This window comes from Lytechinus variegatus, chromosome 4 (assembly GCF_018143015.1).
Source record: "Lytechinus variegatus isolate NC3 chromosome 4, Lvar_3.0, whole genome shotgun sequence".
NCBI lineage: Eukaryota > Metazoa > Echinodermata > Echinoidea > Temnopleuroida > Toxopneustidae > Lytechinus > Lytechinus variegatus.
The window spans coordinates 35,363,521-35,380,368 of NC_054743.1; the positions used below are offsets into that span (position 1 = coordinate 35,363,521).

The 16,848-nt window shown below is 35.3% G+C and overlaps 1 protein-coding gene across 8 annotated transcripts in view; it reads right to left on the bottom strand.

Moving 5' to 3' along the window:
- The window catches only part of LOC121413928 (protein mono-ADP-ribosyltransferase PARP4-like), a 62,185-nt gene that overhangs the window by 23,370 nt on the left and 21,967 nt on the right, over positions 1-16,848 (bottom strand). For 7 of the 8 annotated variants that reach the window (XM_041606938.1, XM_041606937.1, XM_041606939.1 and 4 more), the window contains 13 exons: positions 14,827-15,032; positions 14,151-14,232; positions 13,268-13,408; positions 10,666-10,852; positions 9,880-10,135; positions 9,502-9,601; positions 7,943-8,113; positions 6,296-6,376; positions 5,397-5,579; positions 3,069-3,185; positions 1,524-1,670; positions 641-749; positions 43-98 (listed from right to left, as the gene is read on the bottom strand). In XM_041606938.1, coding sequence (XP_041462872.1) covers positions 43-98; positions 641-749; positions 1,524-1,670; positions 3,069-3,185; positions 5,397-5,579; positions 6,296-6,376; positions 7,943-8,113; positions 9,502-9,601; positions 9,880-10,135; positions 10,666-10,852; positions 13,268-13,408; positions 14,151-14,232; positions 14,827-15,032 — 1,836 coding nt within the window. Of the gene's footprint in view, positions 1-42; positions 99-640; positions 750-1,523; positions 1,671-3,068; positions 3,186-5,396; positions 5,580-6,295; positions 6,377-7,942; positions 8,114-9,501; positions 9,602-9,879; positions 10,136-10,665; positions 10,853-13,267; positions 13,409-14,150; positions 14,233-14,826; positions 15,033-16,110; positions 16,180-16,848 lie in introns of all 8 variants that reach the window. The other variant, XM_041606936.1, reaches the window with a different exon arrangement.

A 16,848-nucleotide genomic window follows, 5' to 3' on the forward strand; every position in this document is an offset into this window, starting at 1 on the left:
CTGAATGATGAATACATTTAATGATTTGTGGTTAATACATACCTCCTGAGGTAGAGAAAACATTGCTCTCATCATCTCCACAAGTTTTTGGTCAGTTTCTTTACGAAAAAAAAATAATACAAATACATATTTGAACCATATATTACATTTAATTACTAAATTACATGATAAGAGTTTATCATCATATGAGGCATTACTGGACATACATGTACGTGTACATTACTGGCAATGAACGCACATGTACTAGATGTATCCCAAACTTGCAGAATGCTATGACGTCATATTGTATTGGTGTCGAGTGCATGATATACACATGTAACCTAATTTCAAATTACCTGTATATAACTAGGAGAGTATTTCATCAAAATTTGTTCCTAGTATCATACATGCAGGTTGCCAGATCTAAAAACTTTCGAATTTGACTGGCTGAAAATAGCGAGTGGTCTGACCATTACTATGGATGAAACGGAACTTTATCCAACAATTCCTTTCATGACCTCCCCCCCCTTTCCTGGAATTACACATACATTGGTAATTCAACATTAATAATGTGTCAAATACAGATAAACTACAGGTAAATTATATGTATATCAAAGATGAATCACATTTAAATTACTCAAGACATGTAAATAAGACTTACTCAATGTTTCATGATTCCAGCGAGCTCTCTTGACCTTCCTCGACAGTTGGTCGGCCTTATCCAACTCCCGTTTAGAATTTCTCAGGAACTCATGGAGAGCAGAAGCAGTCTGTGAAATAAAACACAACAATAACAGGCATTCAAAGAGCGCCACCTAGAAATATTATAGTCCGAGATGCACAAGAGAAAAGTAAGAATAAGAGAGTATGGATGAGTGTCTGGTGCCAAGAACTGACACTGTTTTAGCAAAGATAAGACTTCAGTTTAGATTTGAAAGTCTCTAATGATGATGTGATTTTTACATTTACACTGTAATAGTAAAATCATTCAAAAGAGAAGAAGCTGCGGCAAAGAAAGTGGCTCACAGTATTCTACTCATGTTTTAGGGGCCTTGAGAAGAAGCTAGTGTAATGATCTCAGACTACGATATATGATGTCATAGGGGTGTTGTGGTGTGGAGGAAGTACTTCCGGGCTTCTGATTACAGAGTACTGGGTTCAATATTGAAGTGGCACTTTGGCAAAACAATGATCTACAATATTATTATTAATACCATTATTATCATTATTATTGTTATTATTACTATTATTATTATGATCATAATTATTATCATTATTATTATTATTATTATTATTATTACTACTACTATCATCATCATCATCATCATCATCATCATCATCATCATCATCATCATCATCATCCTCATTATTATTATTACTATTACTATTACTATTACTATTATTATTATTATTATTATTATTATTATTATTATCATCATTAATGATACTATTATCATTATTATCATCATTATTATCATTATTACCATCATTATCATTTTCATTACTTTCATAATTATTTTTAAATACTCAATGCTTCTTCATACCTTCAAATATACTTCTGTGGAGTCTGGTAAATGATCGGTTGCTATGTCCAACGCTTGTTCATAATATTCTTCTGCCTTCAAGACTGAGAATGTGCTCTCCTTGTTGGCCTGTTCCAGTAGGTCCTCCACCTTCCTCATCGGATCCACCTTCATTAAAAGAGAAATGCCAGTAGTTGCAGTAAAAACTGATTTCATGAGAAACTCTGTAAAACGAGACTTCATTGTCAGTATATCATCGAGGATCTAGATCTGGTACAGCTACATAAACTGAACGTTGTAAAATCTTGAAATCTACGCTGAAAAAAAATTACACAATTTCTTCCAGAATCCTTTGGCACATATGTTTTATTTCTACAAACAGACACTTTGGTGGTCATTTCATTGGATTCTGTACGAACTCATTTTGATATCGTTACCACAACTGGCATTTACCTTTAAATACAAAATAGTTTCAAGTTGAATATTCAAGTTTCAAGTTTTTAAAAACACAGACATGAGTGAAAAAAATCAATGATCAGGAGGGGTGTATCACAAAGATCTAAGTACAACATAGAATCACACTTAAAAGCCAACGTGTACATGCATGCAACGCGCAATCTTATTGATCAATACGCAGTAGTATGCGTCATCTTGGCATGATCTGACCAATGCGGTCATGCCTTTCATACCACGCACAGCTACGCATTTAAGTGTGACTCTAAGTAATACTTAAATCTTTGTGAAACACCCCCCAGATATGTTTCAGATTTTGGTTAAAAAATAATTAGTGATGAAGAGCTTCTCATGTCAACTGGCAGGCTATCAGATACACTGTAGTCTGGGGCAGCAAGGGTAAATGCATGATCGCCAAACATGGCTATTGGTTGCAAAAGGGAATCCGGGGAGCGTTTTATGAAGCTGAAAGGACTTGTCAGACGTTTTATCCGACAACTCCTGTTCTATCTGACTGTTGCCACCAGTAACTGTGGTCCTCAGCCAATCAAAATCATTCAAAATAAAAAGTTGTCAGATCTGACTTGTCGGAGAAATATGTTCATGAAACACGCCCCTGGAACAATAATTTATCCTCAGAACTGTGTAGCCTTTGCCCGTGTAATTGAGTTATGAATTTGAGTCATTGTATTAGGAGCTTTACCGATAAATGACTGAAAACAAGTAAAAAAAATAATAAATGAGATTCTTGCACACAATGGTTACAAATGGAGATCTCTCAAATTGAAGTAGGACGGAAGTTCAGTCTTGCAATTGTTTAATGTTTTAGAGGGCAATGGTCTAGTTCTCTCCAAATAATACAATTTTACTACTTCAATCTTTCACGGTTAATGTGTAATACAATTTATCTTTCAAGTTTGTGTTGTATCAGGGGTCCGTTGCAGAAAGAGTTGCTTTTAAGTCAAAAAATCAATCGCAAGTCCTGAGGGCGTGCTGTTAATTGCTTGAAAATCAGGTTGCGCTTGATTTGTTGAGTTGCGATTGATTGCAACTCTTTCTGCAACAGGACCCAGATCACATAGTATGTGCAGGGCTTAAAGCGAACAGACTTACATCTTCATCTGAATCTAATCTTACAGTCTTCTGCCAGTCCATGTAGGAGAGAAAGTCCACATCCTCTTTCTCAGCAAGCTTCACCAAACTCACCGATCTCCCCTTCAAGTCCTCTCCCTGAACATAAACAAAGAAGCAAGTGGAAATCGATCACAACAGAGATTTGGTACATGTATTCCCTTGTTTATATAATATCAGGGCCCTCATCTTACAAAGGGTTATGATTGATCCAATCAATCGTAACTCTATGGAAATCCATCAATGTAATATTTTTTTTTCTACAGGAAATGTGCAAAATGTCCTTTGTAAACAAAGGAGAACACAACAAACTGTCAAGAAATTAATGAATGTATGGATAAACATTCATATCTAGAGAAAATTTATTTTTGAGCAAACATGCATTTTATATGTTGACTTTGCTGGCTTCCATAGTTGCAATTGATCGGATCAATCGCAACTCTATGAAAGACGGGCCCCAGAGCTGCCATCTTTGATATTCACATTTCAGGGAGAATTTATCGAGGAAGGAGGGAGATCTTTCTGAATTACATGCAATCCAATGAAACAAAGCAATGCATGAATCAGAAAGATGTTGATAATGTTGATAAGTTGAAAAGCCCTGATAACATGATTGATGTTTTATTGATTACAATTCACAACCCAAACCATCCTTAAACTTTAACCCAGGGCTCCAAGGAACCCTCATTCCTACACTTTTTACAGGTCCTAATTGTTCATGTTGGACCAGTAGATATCCATTTATTTTTTACTGGCCCGAACCTAAAATTTACTAGTCCCCCCAAATAAAGAAAAACATAATAAAAGGCTTAAGTTTGTTTTGATGTCTTCTATAATTTTTATTGCCCCTCTAAAAAAAACCCCATACACACAAACAGTAGACACGCACATCCATAACAATTCATGAGAGACATGTCTCAATTTTGGAGAACTGTTGTTTATAAAGATGCCAGCCATTTTTACAATTTACAAAAGAGGAGAAAATATCATTTGTAATAGTTGATATTATTTTTACTTGTCATATTGGACCAGTCAATCTGGCTATTTTCTGAGAAGTTACTGGCCCGTCAGCAATTTTCACTAATCTTGGACCGTCGGACCAACGACAGTGTCACGCACTGTTTTAAAATTGTAAAATTGAATGAATACAAATTAAGAAGACCTAGAATCTCAGTGCACCACACACTGAGGAATATAAAGTGTATCCTCCCAAAAGAGGAAACCGGGATTCCCCACATCTATTTTTATTTAAAGGAAAATTAATTAGGACATTTCATTTACATAATCATACAATCAAATTACTCCTCTACATTTTGTATGTGACAAACACTTTACGCATTAATGAGCAAGACGAGTTTGAAATTTTAATGTCAAAATCAGGTTGCACAGAAAAATTGGACAAAATTGGTTTGTGATTTGACAACCATGCTTATTTGACAATTGGCTCATTAGTATTATTTTTTTTTTTCTTCTGTGTTGAATTTCTCTCACTGACCCTGAAAAAAGTGGATTCAGATTAGTATCTGCGCAAATCATTTCTGATAGACCTCAATATTTATTATGTGTAATGTGCTATGCAAGGAATATTTGCTAAGCTGTTGGTCTCAACTAAAGATGAGATTCCACTCTTGTCAAAAGTATAACATTCATAGTAAAAACATGTTTAATTGTGAAATCTGTCTCTGAAAATGGGTTTCCTTTTTTGTGGGACGCACTCTATATCTGGCCACCAGTTTCTCCATGCCTTAATTGATTACTTTCAAATTTACCATGACAAAATTTCATATGTTTCAATGTGAAAACTCTCATTTCATATTCAGTGCTTCTACCCATTCTGTCACTTGAGATTACAGTTCGGCCTAATGCAAACACATTTCCGAATACCGATTTGAGATGATATTAGCGAGCCGTTAACTGCGGGCGCATCGTGATCTAGTGGTTCTGATTCTCGCCTTTCAAACAGAGGGTCGTGGGTTTGAATCCTAACCATGGCGTGTTTTCCTTCAACAAGAAATTTATCCGCACTGTGCTGCACTCGACCCAGGTGAGGTGAATGGGTACCCAGCAGGATTAATTCCTTGCATGCACTGAGAGGCGGAAATGGTAGCTTGAGCTAAAGCCAGGGTAACAAAAGCAGCGCTTTGTATCCTCAGGCAAAAAGCGCTTTATAAATACAGCTATTATTATCATTATTATCACAGAACAGTCTTAACAAATTTTATATCAAGGACTTCCAACCTCACATTTTAATCTTATTGCAGATTCTATTGGAGGAAAAATGTAATGCTTCAAGAGTGTCAATCTATTCACCTTCTCTCTCTTTTCAATGGCGACGAAACTGGTGAGTTGAGTGACGATGGAATACTTCTTGCTAAGATCGATGACATAAGACTTCTGCTGGTTCTTCCTTGCCTCATGGTGGGTCTTGTCAGGGTCTAAGGTGCCGTCCTCCCAGTCTCTGATCACTGCACGGGCCGTCAAACGATGTAACATCTGCACATCAACAGGTTTAATGAAAGTAGTTAACACTGATTTCACGAGAGAGCCATAAAACCAAGAATAGTCGTCACTGTATCATCGCAATTCTACACCTGGTACAGTTAAATAAACTGAACTTTGTGAAATCACAAAACCCAAGATGAACAAATGGAATGCCTGAGGTAGTCCTGCCTGCATTACGCGATTCAATATAGCAGTAGTGCTGACTTTGAAAACAACTAAGATGAATAATTATTCACAAAAACATAATACATATGATAATAGAATAAGTTCATTTACCCTAAATAACCTTTGACCTTGACTGTGTGCCCTGAAACTCACGCAAAATGATCAGTCATACATTGTACTTGATTTCCCTTATGTCAAAGCTTCATGAAATATGACAATATAAAGAAGTTATGATGACATTTCAAAAATTTGGTTCAAACTTCAATGTTGATATGCCCAACATGGTCAAAGTTCATGAACCTTAATTGACCATGAACATTAATTGACATTTGACCTTGATCATGTGACCAGAAACTCATGCAAGATGATCAGTGAAACTTGATTACACTTTTGTCAATGAAATAGGTCCATTCGTAGGTAACATTTCAAAAACTAATCTAGATTAAGATTTTAATGTTGACAACGAGCAGCAATCAAATTTAACACCAAAATCAAACGCAACTTGACTTTCGACCAATCAGAAGTGGGTATTTTGGACCTACCTGTCCTTTTGTGATGCAGAGCTCTGGTGTTGATACCATGGTGGACACCTCCTCTCCATCAATGCTAGCCTTCAAACAAGCCTTGGAAAAAAAAAATATTAATAATAATAACAAAGATGATGATGATGATAATAATAATAATAATCATCATCATAATGATAATAATAATAATAACAATAATAATACTGTTCTCCCAGCAGACTTTGCTTAACATGACAATAACTATGGAGAGCCAGTTGTGACATAATTCCCTAATGGTTGAGGTTCAATGTACATGTACATGTATCCGCTCAGTTGACTCTCAGATCATTCTAAGTGTCTGGAAATGATGAATAAGATACTTGTTTTCAGCATTAAAGAAATAGAAGAGAGCACAGTAAAAAAGCATCCAATGTAAACAAAATTTTGATGTATTTGTCTCAGTAAAACCCGACTTCAGAATACAGGGCCCCCATCTTACCAAAAGACTGATCCAATCAACCTCAAATGTATAGAAGTCCATCAGTGTCATTATTTTCAACAGAAACCAAGAGAAGCACCCTCACTTTGCAAGAAAGCAATGAATGTATGAATAAACAGCATATCGAGAGATTATTTTGAACAAACGTGCATTTTAGATGTTCACGTTGCTGGCTTTCCATAGTTGTGGTTGATGGGATCAATCGCAACTCTTTGTAATACAGAGCCCTGGGCCCCGTCTTAGTTATGATTGATCCGATCAATCGCAACTACTGACGGCCAGCAGCATCAACATCTATCATGCATGTGTGTTCAAAATATTTTCTAGCTATGATGTATATTCATGCATTTATTGTTTTCTTGAAAATTCACTGCACTTCTCTTACCATACAAAGGACAATGTGCAAATCTCCAGCAGAAAAAAATATGACACTGATGGAATTCCATAGATTTACGATTATTTGGATCAATTTTTTTTTCCTTTCATAGAAAGATTTTATTCAGAAATCAAACACGAAAGCAATTCACTTTACAAAAGAATCATGAAGCGAACATGTTTACAACAACAACTGTACATGCATACTATTATCTAATGATATGACAAAATTATGATGTTTTTGACTGAGAACCCTTTCAATTTCACAATAGCATTTAAATACGCTCTTAAAAGAGCTAAAACACAACCGATTACCCTTACAACGTGTCGAAAAAATGAAATATTTAGCATAAAGAATATAACGGTTGACAGTAGAGTATTGAGCGTCAGGGCAACCAAACAAAAATAAATTCTTATTCAAATACACGTTATTGTTCAAATAAGAGGTTTGGAAGTTTTGAATAAATTGTTGAGTTTCAGGGTAGTCCCAAAACAGATGTGAAATACTTTCAACAGAGGAAGAACAAAATGTACATAAATATCGTAAAGATGTTTGTTCACCCCCATTATCCGATTGAAAAGTTTATATTGAAAGTAGCGGAGTTTTGTAGAAAGACAGCATTTAAAGGGAATCATATACAATCTGTTCCAATTATTAACCGGTTCATTTAAAATGGATGCCCATTTTGATTGCGAAGTAGGGGACTTTAAGATTTTATCAACAGAAATTCTATGGATAAATTTGCATACTCTTTGGAAGACAGCCCCCAGGTCTAGGTCATTATTGCTGCTATCATTATACATGTACATACCTCCGTGCAGTACTGTACAAAGCCATACACAACCAGTCTGGAGCCATTAAAGAGTGATGTCAGCTGACGAGGGGCTTGGACCGGAGTTGGCGGGTCATTATCATGCTGTTTCCACTGGACCTCAAGGGATGATACCGATGGCTGTTTGGCCTTGCTCAACTGAGCTTTCACCTAGGAGTATACCACATCCTATGAATTAATCTGATTATATCACATCTTATGCATTTATCTTTTGGTAATCTCAATAATCATATTAATCTTTATCAACTAGCACTCATCTACACTGAAACATACAACCAAACCTTATCCATGAGTCTTTCTTTACTGCATACAAAAAATCTTATACTGGAAACTTCCCTAAGGAAGTGTATATGATCAAAAGATATACCTGAACCTTACCCTTCTGTATATACATGTAATCAAATCTCATTCCTGAAAATTCCCTTACTGTATGTGATCAAATTGTTTGCTAACTGCATATGACCTAATCTTTTACATGTACATGAGCCTTCCCTTAACGTATATGACCTAACCTTTATATATGTGAGGCTTCCCTTACTGTATATGACTTGAACTTATATGTGAGCCTTCCCTTACTGTATATGATCTAACCTGATATGTGAGCCTTCCCTTACTGTATATGACCAAACTTTCTAGTGGATACTGTGTATGACCAAATCTATTACCACTATCTTACATGTACATGAGCATTGTATATACAAACCTTATACATGAGGCTTCCCTTACTGGACATGACCTAACCTTATATGTGAGCCTTCCCTTACTGTATATGACTTGAACTTATATGTGAGCCTTCCCTTACTGGATATGACTTGAACTTATATGTGAGCCTTCCCTTACTGTATATGACCAAACCTTATATGTGAGCCTTCCCTTACTGTATATGACCGAACATTATATGTGAGTCTTGCCTTGCTGTATATGACCTAACATTATATGTGAGTCTTGCCTTACTATATATGACCTAACATTATATGTGAGTCTTGCCTTACTGTAGATGACCAAATCTTACACCTGGGCCTACCATTAACTGGATTTTATTATTCATTTATTTATTGGTAAATGCACATATACTGACCAGCAGCAGGACTGAATGGGTCAATTGACAATATCAATACAAAGTTTAAAAAACCAAAACAAACAAATACAGTAAATATAACTTTTTGCTTTGGTTTGGATTCACTATCCAATAAATAAAGTTGAACGCAAAAACTAAAAAAAATAGAAAAAAACTTTTTGCTTAATGATTTAATGTCATTAATAATTATGGAAATCAATTTACATGGAGATATATGCATTTCTTGAATAAAAAAAGAATATATAAGAGAAAGAAAAGTGAGGGAGCAGGGGGGATAGAAGTAGAAACGTATGTATTGCAGAATGAGAAACTTGGGACGGGGAAATATGGGGAGGTCAGAGACTAAAGAGTATTTGTATATGACCTTATGACTAAATCTTTAAGTGGTCGACCCTCACGCTTCTCATAATTATGAATGTTGGTGATGTATGTATTATGAAATGCACATATTGCAACATACCTTGGATTCCCATTTTGATTTTGCATTGTTGTCGAAGAACTCAAAAGCACCACGCCCAACTCTTGCCATGCCCTTCAACAGATGCCGGTTCGAGCTGGAACTAGAAGGGGTAAGGTTAAATTATAATTAATTACACAAACACAGATGACTTCATGTACTTGTCAAAGTACATATATAATGGATAAAATTAAAACTAAAATGACTTTTCCAGCAAAGAGTACATCGTGCACTTTACTGCTTTTGGTCTAATGCAATGTCAATTTTCACAATTTCCACTGGAGTGTAATTCCCAAAATGTTGTAGGTCATGTAATGTGTTTTGACCAATCACGATGCTTGAACTAGTTCACCTCTTTTATTTAAACAATTTAATCATTACCTGATACCAAACGTGAAGATACGCGAGTGTGTGTTTTGAGATATAGCATCCAGAGTAGACTGCTCATTGTTGATATGACCATCGGACACCAGAAAGAGGTTCTGAAGTCCCTCGGATCGCAGCAGAAAGTAGGACTGCAGAGGGCGCCATGCATCGGTGTTGCCCTGCGTAGCACATGCCTGGTTGATGAACGACGTCGCAGCTTGGACGGAGGACTCCGTCTTGGCTTGGCTGCCAGCGAACAGCTCCTCAAAGCCTGTAATCGAATGAGACATCCATGTACACTCTGATTTTGGACACAATGTTTGTGTGAAAGACTCAAACTGCCCCCCCCCCCCCAAAAAAAAAAGTACAAAAATATTGCTGATGTGATAGCCAGGTTGATGAGAAATGAAGAAAATAATTTATTATTGCACACAATGTTTCACACTGCTATTTAATTAAAAAATAGAATAAATAGATAAAAAGTTGAATAAATGAATACAGACTGGAAAATGTTCTTGGGTAATAAAATAGTTACATACAGATATCACAAGGCACAAAAAAGGGTCATCAGTTGTGCGTAAAGTCATTCGTATCTTACAAACAGCTTTATGAAACACCCACCTGGTGGGTGTTTCATAAAGCTGTTTGTAACTTAAGAGCGACTGTACGACCAACTGGTGACCAACTCTCAGGAACCATATCGACGCTAATGGAAATCTGGTGTACATCTTTTACCACAAGGATCACCAGTCGTTTGTAAAGTCGCTCGTAACTACACGAACAGCTTAACAATACACCTACCTGTTCCAAAGGTGACAACATTGAAGATGCAGTCATCAGCCATGTGATGCAAGGTGAGGAGGAGGATCTTCTTGGCTTGCTTGAGAGGTTCTCCTTTCATGGAATTGGAACAGTCTAGGAGTAAGACGATCTCGGGTTTCTCGACACTGCTGGCTTCAAAGTCAGGGTAGAAGGTCACCATGCAGGCCTGAAGAGGCACAGAATCAAGAGTATTGATTTTTTTTTATTTACATTGATTTACCTTAATAAAATGAATGAATATCCATATTTTATAGTTCAAAATAGACATGAAATGAAATACTCTGAAAAATTGCTTCGCCCAATTGATCGTGGGCCCGGCAGCGCCAGATCGATGCGGCTCTATCCCTTTAATCGTTGAACGTCAAACAGGGTAGCAGCAACTCCCATCTTTTAACGTCTTTGGGTCTGACGTGGCCGGGGTTTGAACCCCTAACCCCCTGGTTGTGAGACGGACGCTCTACCAACTGAGCCAACACACCTTGAGGCATAAAGTATAGAAAACTTATTTGCCCCTCTGCCTCTTCTTTGAACTTGTCCTCAGTTGAACTCAACAATTTTACAAAGTATGTGTGGGTTTGGACGAGTTATGAGAATTCTGTGTTTGGGTCGAAACGATTAAACTTGGTTTTCCAGGCCTTCACTATATTTGATTTGAATGCATTAATTTATACTGTTACTGTTTACAAGCTCAGAAGGCAAATCATGCCATAGGTTGATTACTCGTTGCGAGAAGTCCCGTAGCCTGATTGATCTTTTTAATATACAGTTAAAAAAACGATTTAGTTACATGACAAGAACGGAAGAAAACAATCTTCAAAAAATAATCTATGCCAGAACTTTTTAATTTCATTGTCTTAATGTTTCTACAGTGCACTCCTTATGTAGCTTTGTATTATGAGTTATCACCTCCATTATATTGTAACTTTTATAATGCTTAACCATATCGAAATAATTATTGGATTAAATTGATTTAAAAATAAAGGCATGATATACCTGAACAAAAGCCAAAAAAGAGAAAGAATTCATCATAAGAAATGTCAACCCCAAAATGCATCAAAAGTTAAAAACTTAATCAAACAAATTTCAACCTTGAGCAAACAGGATAATCAAACTTCAGGAATATAAACACTTAGAAAATTTAAAGTTAAAGATTTGTAAGTCTTTAACTTCCATAATGCTTTAAGCTTTGGAAATGATTATTGGATGAAATTGAATTGAATATAAAAGCATGATATATCTCAACATAAGCCCCAAAAAGATAAAGAATACAACAGGATCGTACGAAATGTCAACCCAAAAACACATCACAAATTAATCGAACAAATTTCAACCATAAACATACAGGATAATCAAACTTCCTAGAAACACAAAATTAAAAGTTGAAAACTTGTACGTCTTTAACTTTCATAATGCTTTAAGCTTTGGAAATAATTATTGGATTAAATTGAATTGAATATAAAAGCATGATACACCTGAACACAAGCAAAAAAAAGAGAAAGAATACAACAGGATCGTATAAGATATGTCAACCCCAAAACACATCAAAAGCTTACAAATTAATTCAACAAATTTCAACCATAAGCATACAGGATAATCAAACTTCCTAGAAACACTTACAAAATTTAAAATTAAAGATTTGTAAGTCTTTAACTTTCATAATGCTTTAATTATTGGATTCAATTGATTTAAATATAGTATAAAGGCATGATATATCTCAACATAAGCCAAAAATGAGAAAGAATACAACAGGATCGTAAGAAATGTCAACCCCAAAACACATCAATCAAAAGTTCACAAATGAACCCGACAAATTTCAACCATAAGCATACAGGATAATCAAACTTCCTAGAAACACTTTCAAATATCTAAAGGGGGAGTAAACTGGCCAACACTGCATGTGGCCTCTCATTGACATGCAGCTAGTCTTGAATTGAAACTTTTTAGAATAACTATTATTGATACAGAGAGTAAATTAGCATATAATTTCTTTTGTATAGAGAAACTGAAAGGTTTTGAGGGGAAGAGTAACTGGTTTGGTTACTTGGTAACACAATAAGTGTGACATGAAAGCATTGAGTAGTGGATTGGTTGGCTATCATTCAAGAGGGTCTATATTATACGACTGCACAGGCTAGAAGGTTGCATTATCGGTTGGGAACCTGACCAGATTTTAGTAGTTGAGGACTTGAGGTGGTGGTTTACAAGGCTGGCTGGTTTGTTGACTTTAAATCCTCTCCAAAGCTTTGGAAGATGCTCAATTAATGTGAATATACTCAAGGATTTTCTAACTTTCCAATCTTACAAAACTATAGAATCCAGTTATACTTCATTAATTTGTTGATTCTTTGAGAAAAACTGAATTTCAGAGCCCTATCTTAGGTTTCATATTTCTTCTTTTTTTTATGTTTGTTAACATGTAACAGTGTAACAAATATATTCAAGAAACAACAATATATTTAAACAAACAGATGAAGAAATACATTAAGAAAGTGTGTATTTTGGGGAAAAAATACATTCAACATATTTCTAACCAATCATACTCATGTACATATCCTAAAGAAGATGAATTCAAATTGAATACCTGACTGTCCTTGTTCTCTGGATGTTGCTCGACCCACATACGAGGACGATGGATATCGGTTACACCAACTAACAACTGAAAACCTTCCCCAAGACTCTTACAGTCATCGGGTAGGGTTATGACAGCCTTGGTTGCAGTTTGCTGTAAGAACAAACAATTTATGATATTTGAATTACATATTTTACGATATGCTAAAAAATAACATTTATGTATTTTTTACAATAATTGATTTGTTATTTACATGAAATTGTAGATAAAAGCAATACTAGCCTTACTGTTATTGCGATGCTCCGCATGAATTAATTTTTACATAATTAATGCTTCATCATATTAATCTTAACTCTTGCATAATATGGTTGCCATATAAACGTATATTTGCGCTTGATAATAGTGGGTGTTGTGCTTTAGAAACTTTCAGTATCCCTTGTTAATTAAACTTTGCATCAGGTTGTTTAAAAGGACAAAACCTGAACCGAAAGAGAGAAAGCTGTATATAGTAAGTATAAATACATTTTTACTATCACTGATTATTACACACTGACATTCACTATAATTTGAGATATGAATGGCAAATGAATATTGTTCTAGTGTGACTGATGACGTTCAACTTATGACAGTATGAATCTAATGTTTGAAAGGTAAAATCTGTCTGCGTGTATATATATGATTCTAATATTACTGATTGTAATTACAAATAGTTATTCTACTTAAACCTGCTTATCTGCTAAGCTACAAATCTAATAACCTGCCGATTGGAATTCTGATGACTTATTGACTATCAATAAAGTTGTCAATACATATCTATATAGTGGAAACTCGTCATTTCTTTTATGACACAGCTTTGCAAACTACCATGGTTTAAACTAGAGGCAGCCACACTTACTTTGATCTTCAGGGGGTGCGTAGTAGATTGTATTGCTGTGATATCCGTGGCCATCTCAACAGACACTGCCAGTGAGAACGAACTGGAAATAACAATAAAAACAATGAAAATTCATGCATCTTCATATTTGTATGAACAGAAAACACTCGAAAGAAAGAATGTACTACATATTAACCACCCATGGGGAAAGCTCTTTCTCACACAACTTTTGAGACCAAACTTGCAATCTCCAGGTAAATACTTCATGCATTTTAAACCTGCAAATCAGACCATGTTTTTGTTATTACTTATTGAAGTATTTAATTGGATGCCTTTTTAAATTACAAAACCATTTCCACAAATTTTCTTAGCCCAAAACAATGAAAAGTAGTAATTTTTCATTATAGATTTGCTAAGCAAAGCCAAGAAGAACATCTAGACCAGAATTTCAAGTTTAGAACAAAATTCTGATTTTATACATAAATCCTAAAAATATTGGCATAATCAATATAGTCATAATGTTATTTTAACAAATTAAGTGCAATTTTCCTAGATAACGACATTTACATCGGCATTATCACCTGGTAGATGGCCAAGATCCAATAAGAGGGGGTCAGGCTTTCCAGCTTCCGAAGTATAAAATACACAGTCATGTTATCTGAAATATTTAAGAAAGCTGAAATAATAACTGACTCACATCGATGACTGATCTTTGACCTTTAAAGTAGCAACGTCCTTCTGTAATACTTGAGAGATGGCAGCCTCCTTACGCCACGGTGCAACGGACCCAGGTAAACTGAAGGCAATCTTATCCCCCTCAACCGACAGCTCAATCACATAGGTAATCTTAATCACAACCTTGACCTTCGGAGGCAGATTGCCCACGCTCACAGTAAACACATCCTGAAGTGAAATAAAACAAAGTCCCCTGTGAGCATTTCATTTTGTATACTTTGTCATGCTTCTTTCACAAGATGACTTGTGTAAAACATCATGTAAAAGGCTGTGTAAAATGTAGATAAAATATTGTGTAAAAAAGTGGGTAAACATTGTGTAAAATAAGGAGTTGCCAATTTAAAGATTGAGTAATGACTTGTGTAAAACAATATGTAAACCAGTGAGTAAAACACTGAATCACATATTGTGTACAACAGTGAGTAGAACATTGTGTACAGCAGTGTGTAAAATATTGGGTAAATACTGTGTAAAACTTTGTGTAAAACAATGAATAAAGCACTGTATAACAGTTGATAAATCACTGAGAAAAACATTGTGTAAACAGTGTGTAAAACAGTGTAAACGTAGTGATTAAAATTTGAATAAAACTGTGTGGTAAGAAGTGCGTAAAACATTACAGTTACGGTGTAAAATGAGGAATTGCCAATTTGAAGATTGACTTTCTGGGGCTTCTTCATCCATCAGATAGGCTCCGTGCCTCTTACTGATTGCTCCCTTGCATTCCTCATGAGCTTGTTCTTCCTCCTTGTACGATGTGCTTGAAGTTGAAGACGACTTGTGTAAAATTTGTTAATTATTGTGTGAAAAATTTAATCAAAACAGTGGGTAAAACTTTCATGTGCAGAACAGTATAGGATAAAAACGTTGTATAAAACGTCGTGCACAGCATTGGGTAAAATGAGGAATTGCCAAATTGAAGTTTGAGTAATACCTTGTGTAAAACAGTGTATAAATTGTGCATAAATCATCATATAAAAAGAGTGAGCAAAACTGTATGCAAAACATAGTGTAAAGCTGTGTGCAAATTATGTGAAACAGTGTGTGAAAATTAGGAATTGCCAATTTAAAGACTGAGTAATGACTTGGGTAAAACAATGTATAAAACTGTGCATAAAGCATCATGTAAAAAATAGTGAGTATAACTGTGTGCAAAACATTGCATGAAACAGTGTGTAAAACATTGTGTAAAACATTTATGTGACAAAATGAGGAGATGCCAATTTGAAGATCGTTTCGGACTCACTGGTGCTTCTTCATCCATGAGATAGGCTCCGTGTCCCTTACTGATGGCTTCCTTGTATTCCTTATGAGCCTGTTCTATGTGCTTTTATCCAATTTAGCCTCAAAACATTATTGTGTGTTATGAATTGTCAAATGAGTTGCCAATTTGAAGTTTGAGTAACGACTTGTGTACAATGTGTAAATCATTGTGCAAAAAAATGATAAAACAGTGGGTAAACCTTGCGTAAATCAGTGTAGGATAAAACTAGAATGTAAAACACAGCACTGAGTAAAATGAGGAATTGCCAATTTGAAGATTGATTAATGACTTGTGTAAAACTGTGTATATAACTGTGCATAAAGCATAATGTCAAAATAGTAAGTATAACTGTGTGCAAAACATTGCCTGAAACGGTGGGTAAAAGATTGAGTTAAACATGTGACACAATGAGATGCCAATTTGAAGATCGACTGACTGGTGCTTCATCATCCATCAGATAGGCTCTGTGCCTCTTACTGATTGCTCCCTTGTATTCCTTATGAGCCTGTTCTTCCTCCTTATCTCTTATCTCCTATGAATGCCTCAAAACCTTGTTGTGTGTTATGAGTTGTCAAATGAATAGCCAAGTTGAAGTTTGAGTAACGACTTGTGTACAATGTGTAAATCATTGTGCAAAAAAATTATAAAACAGTGGGTAAAACCCTGTGTAAATCAGTGTAGGATAAAAACTAGAATGTAAAACACAGCATTGAGTAAAAT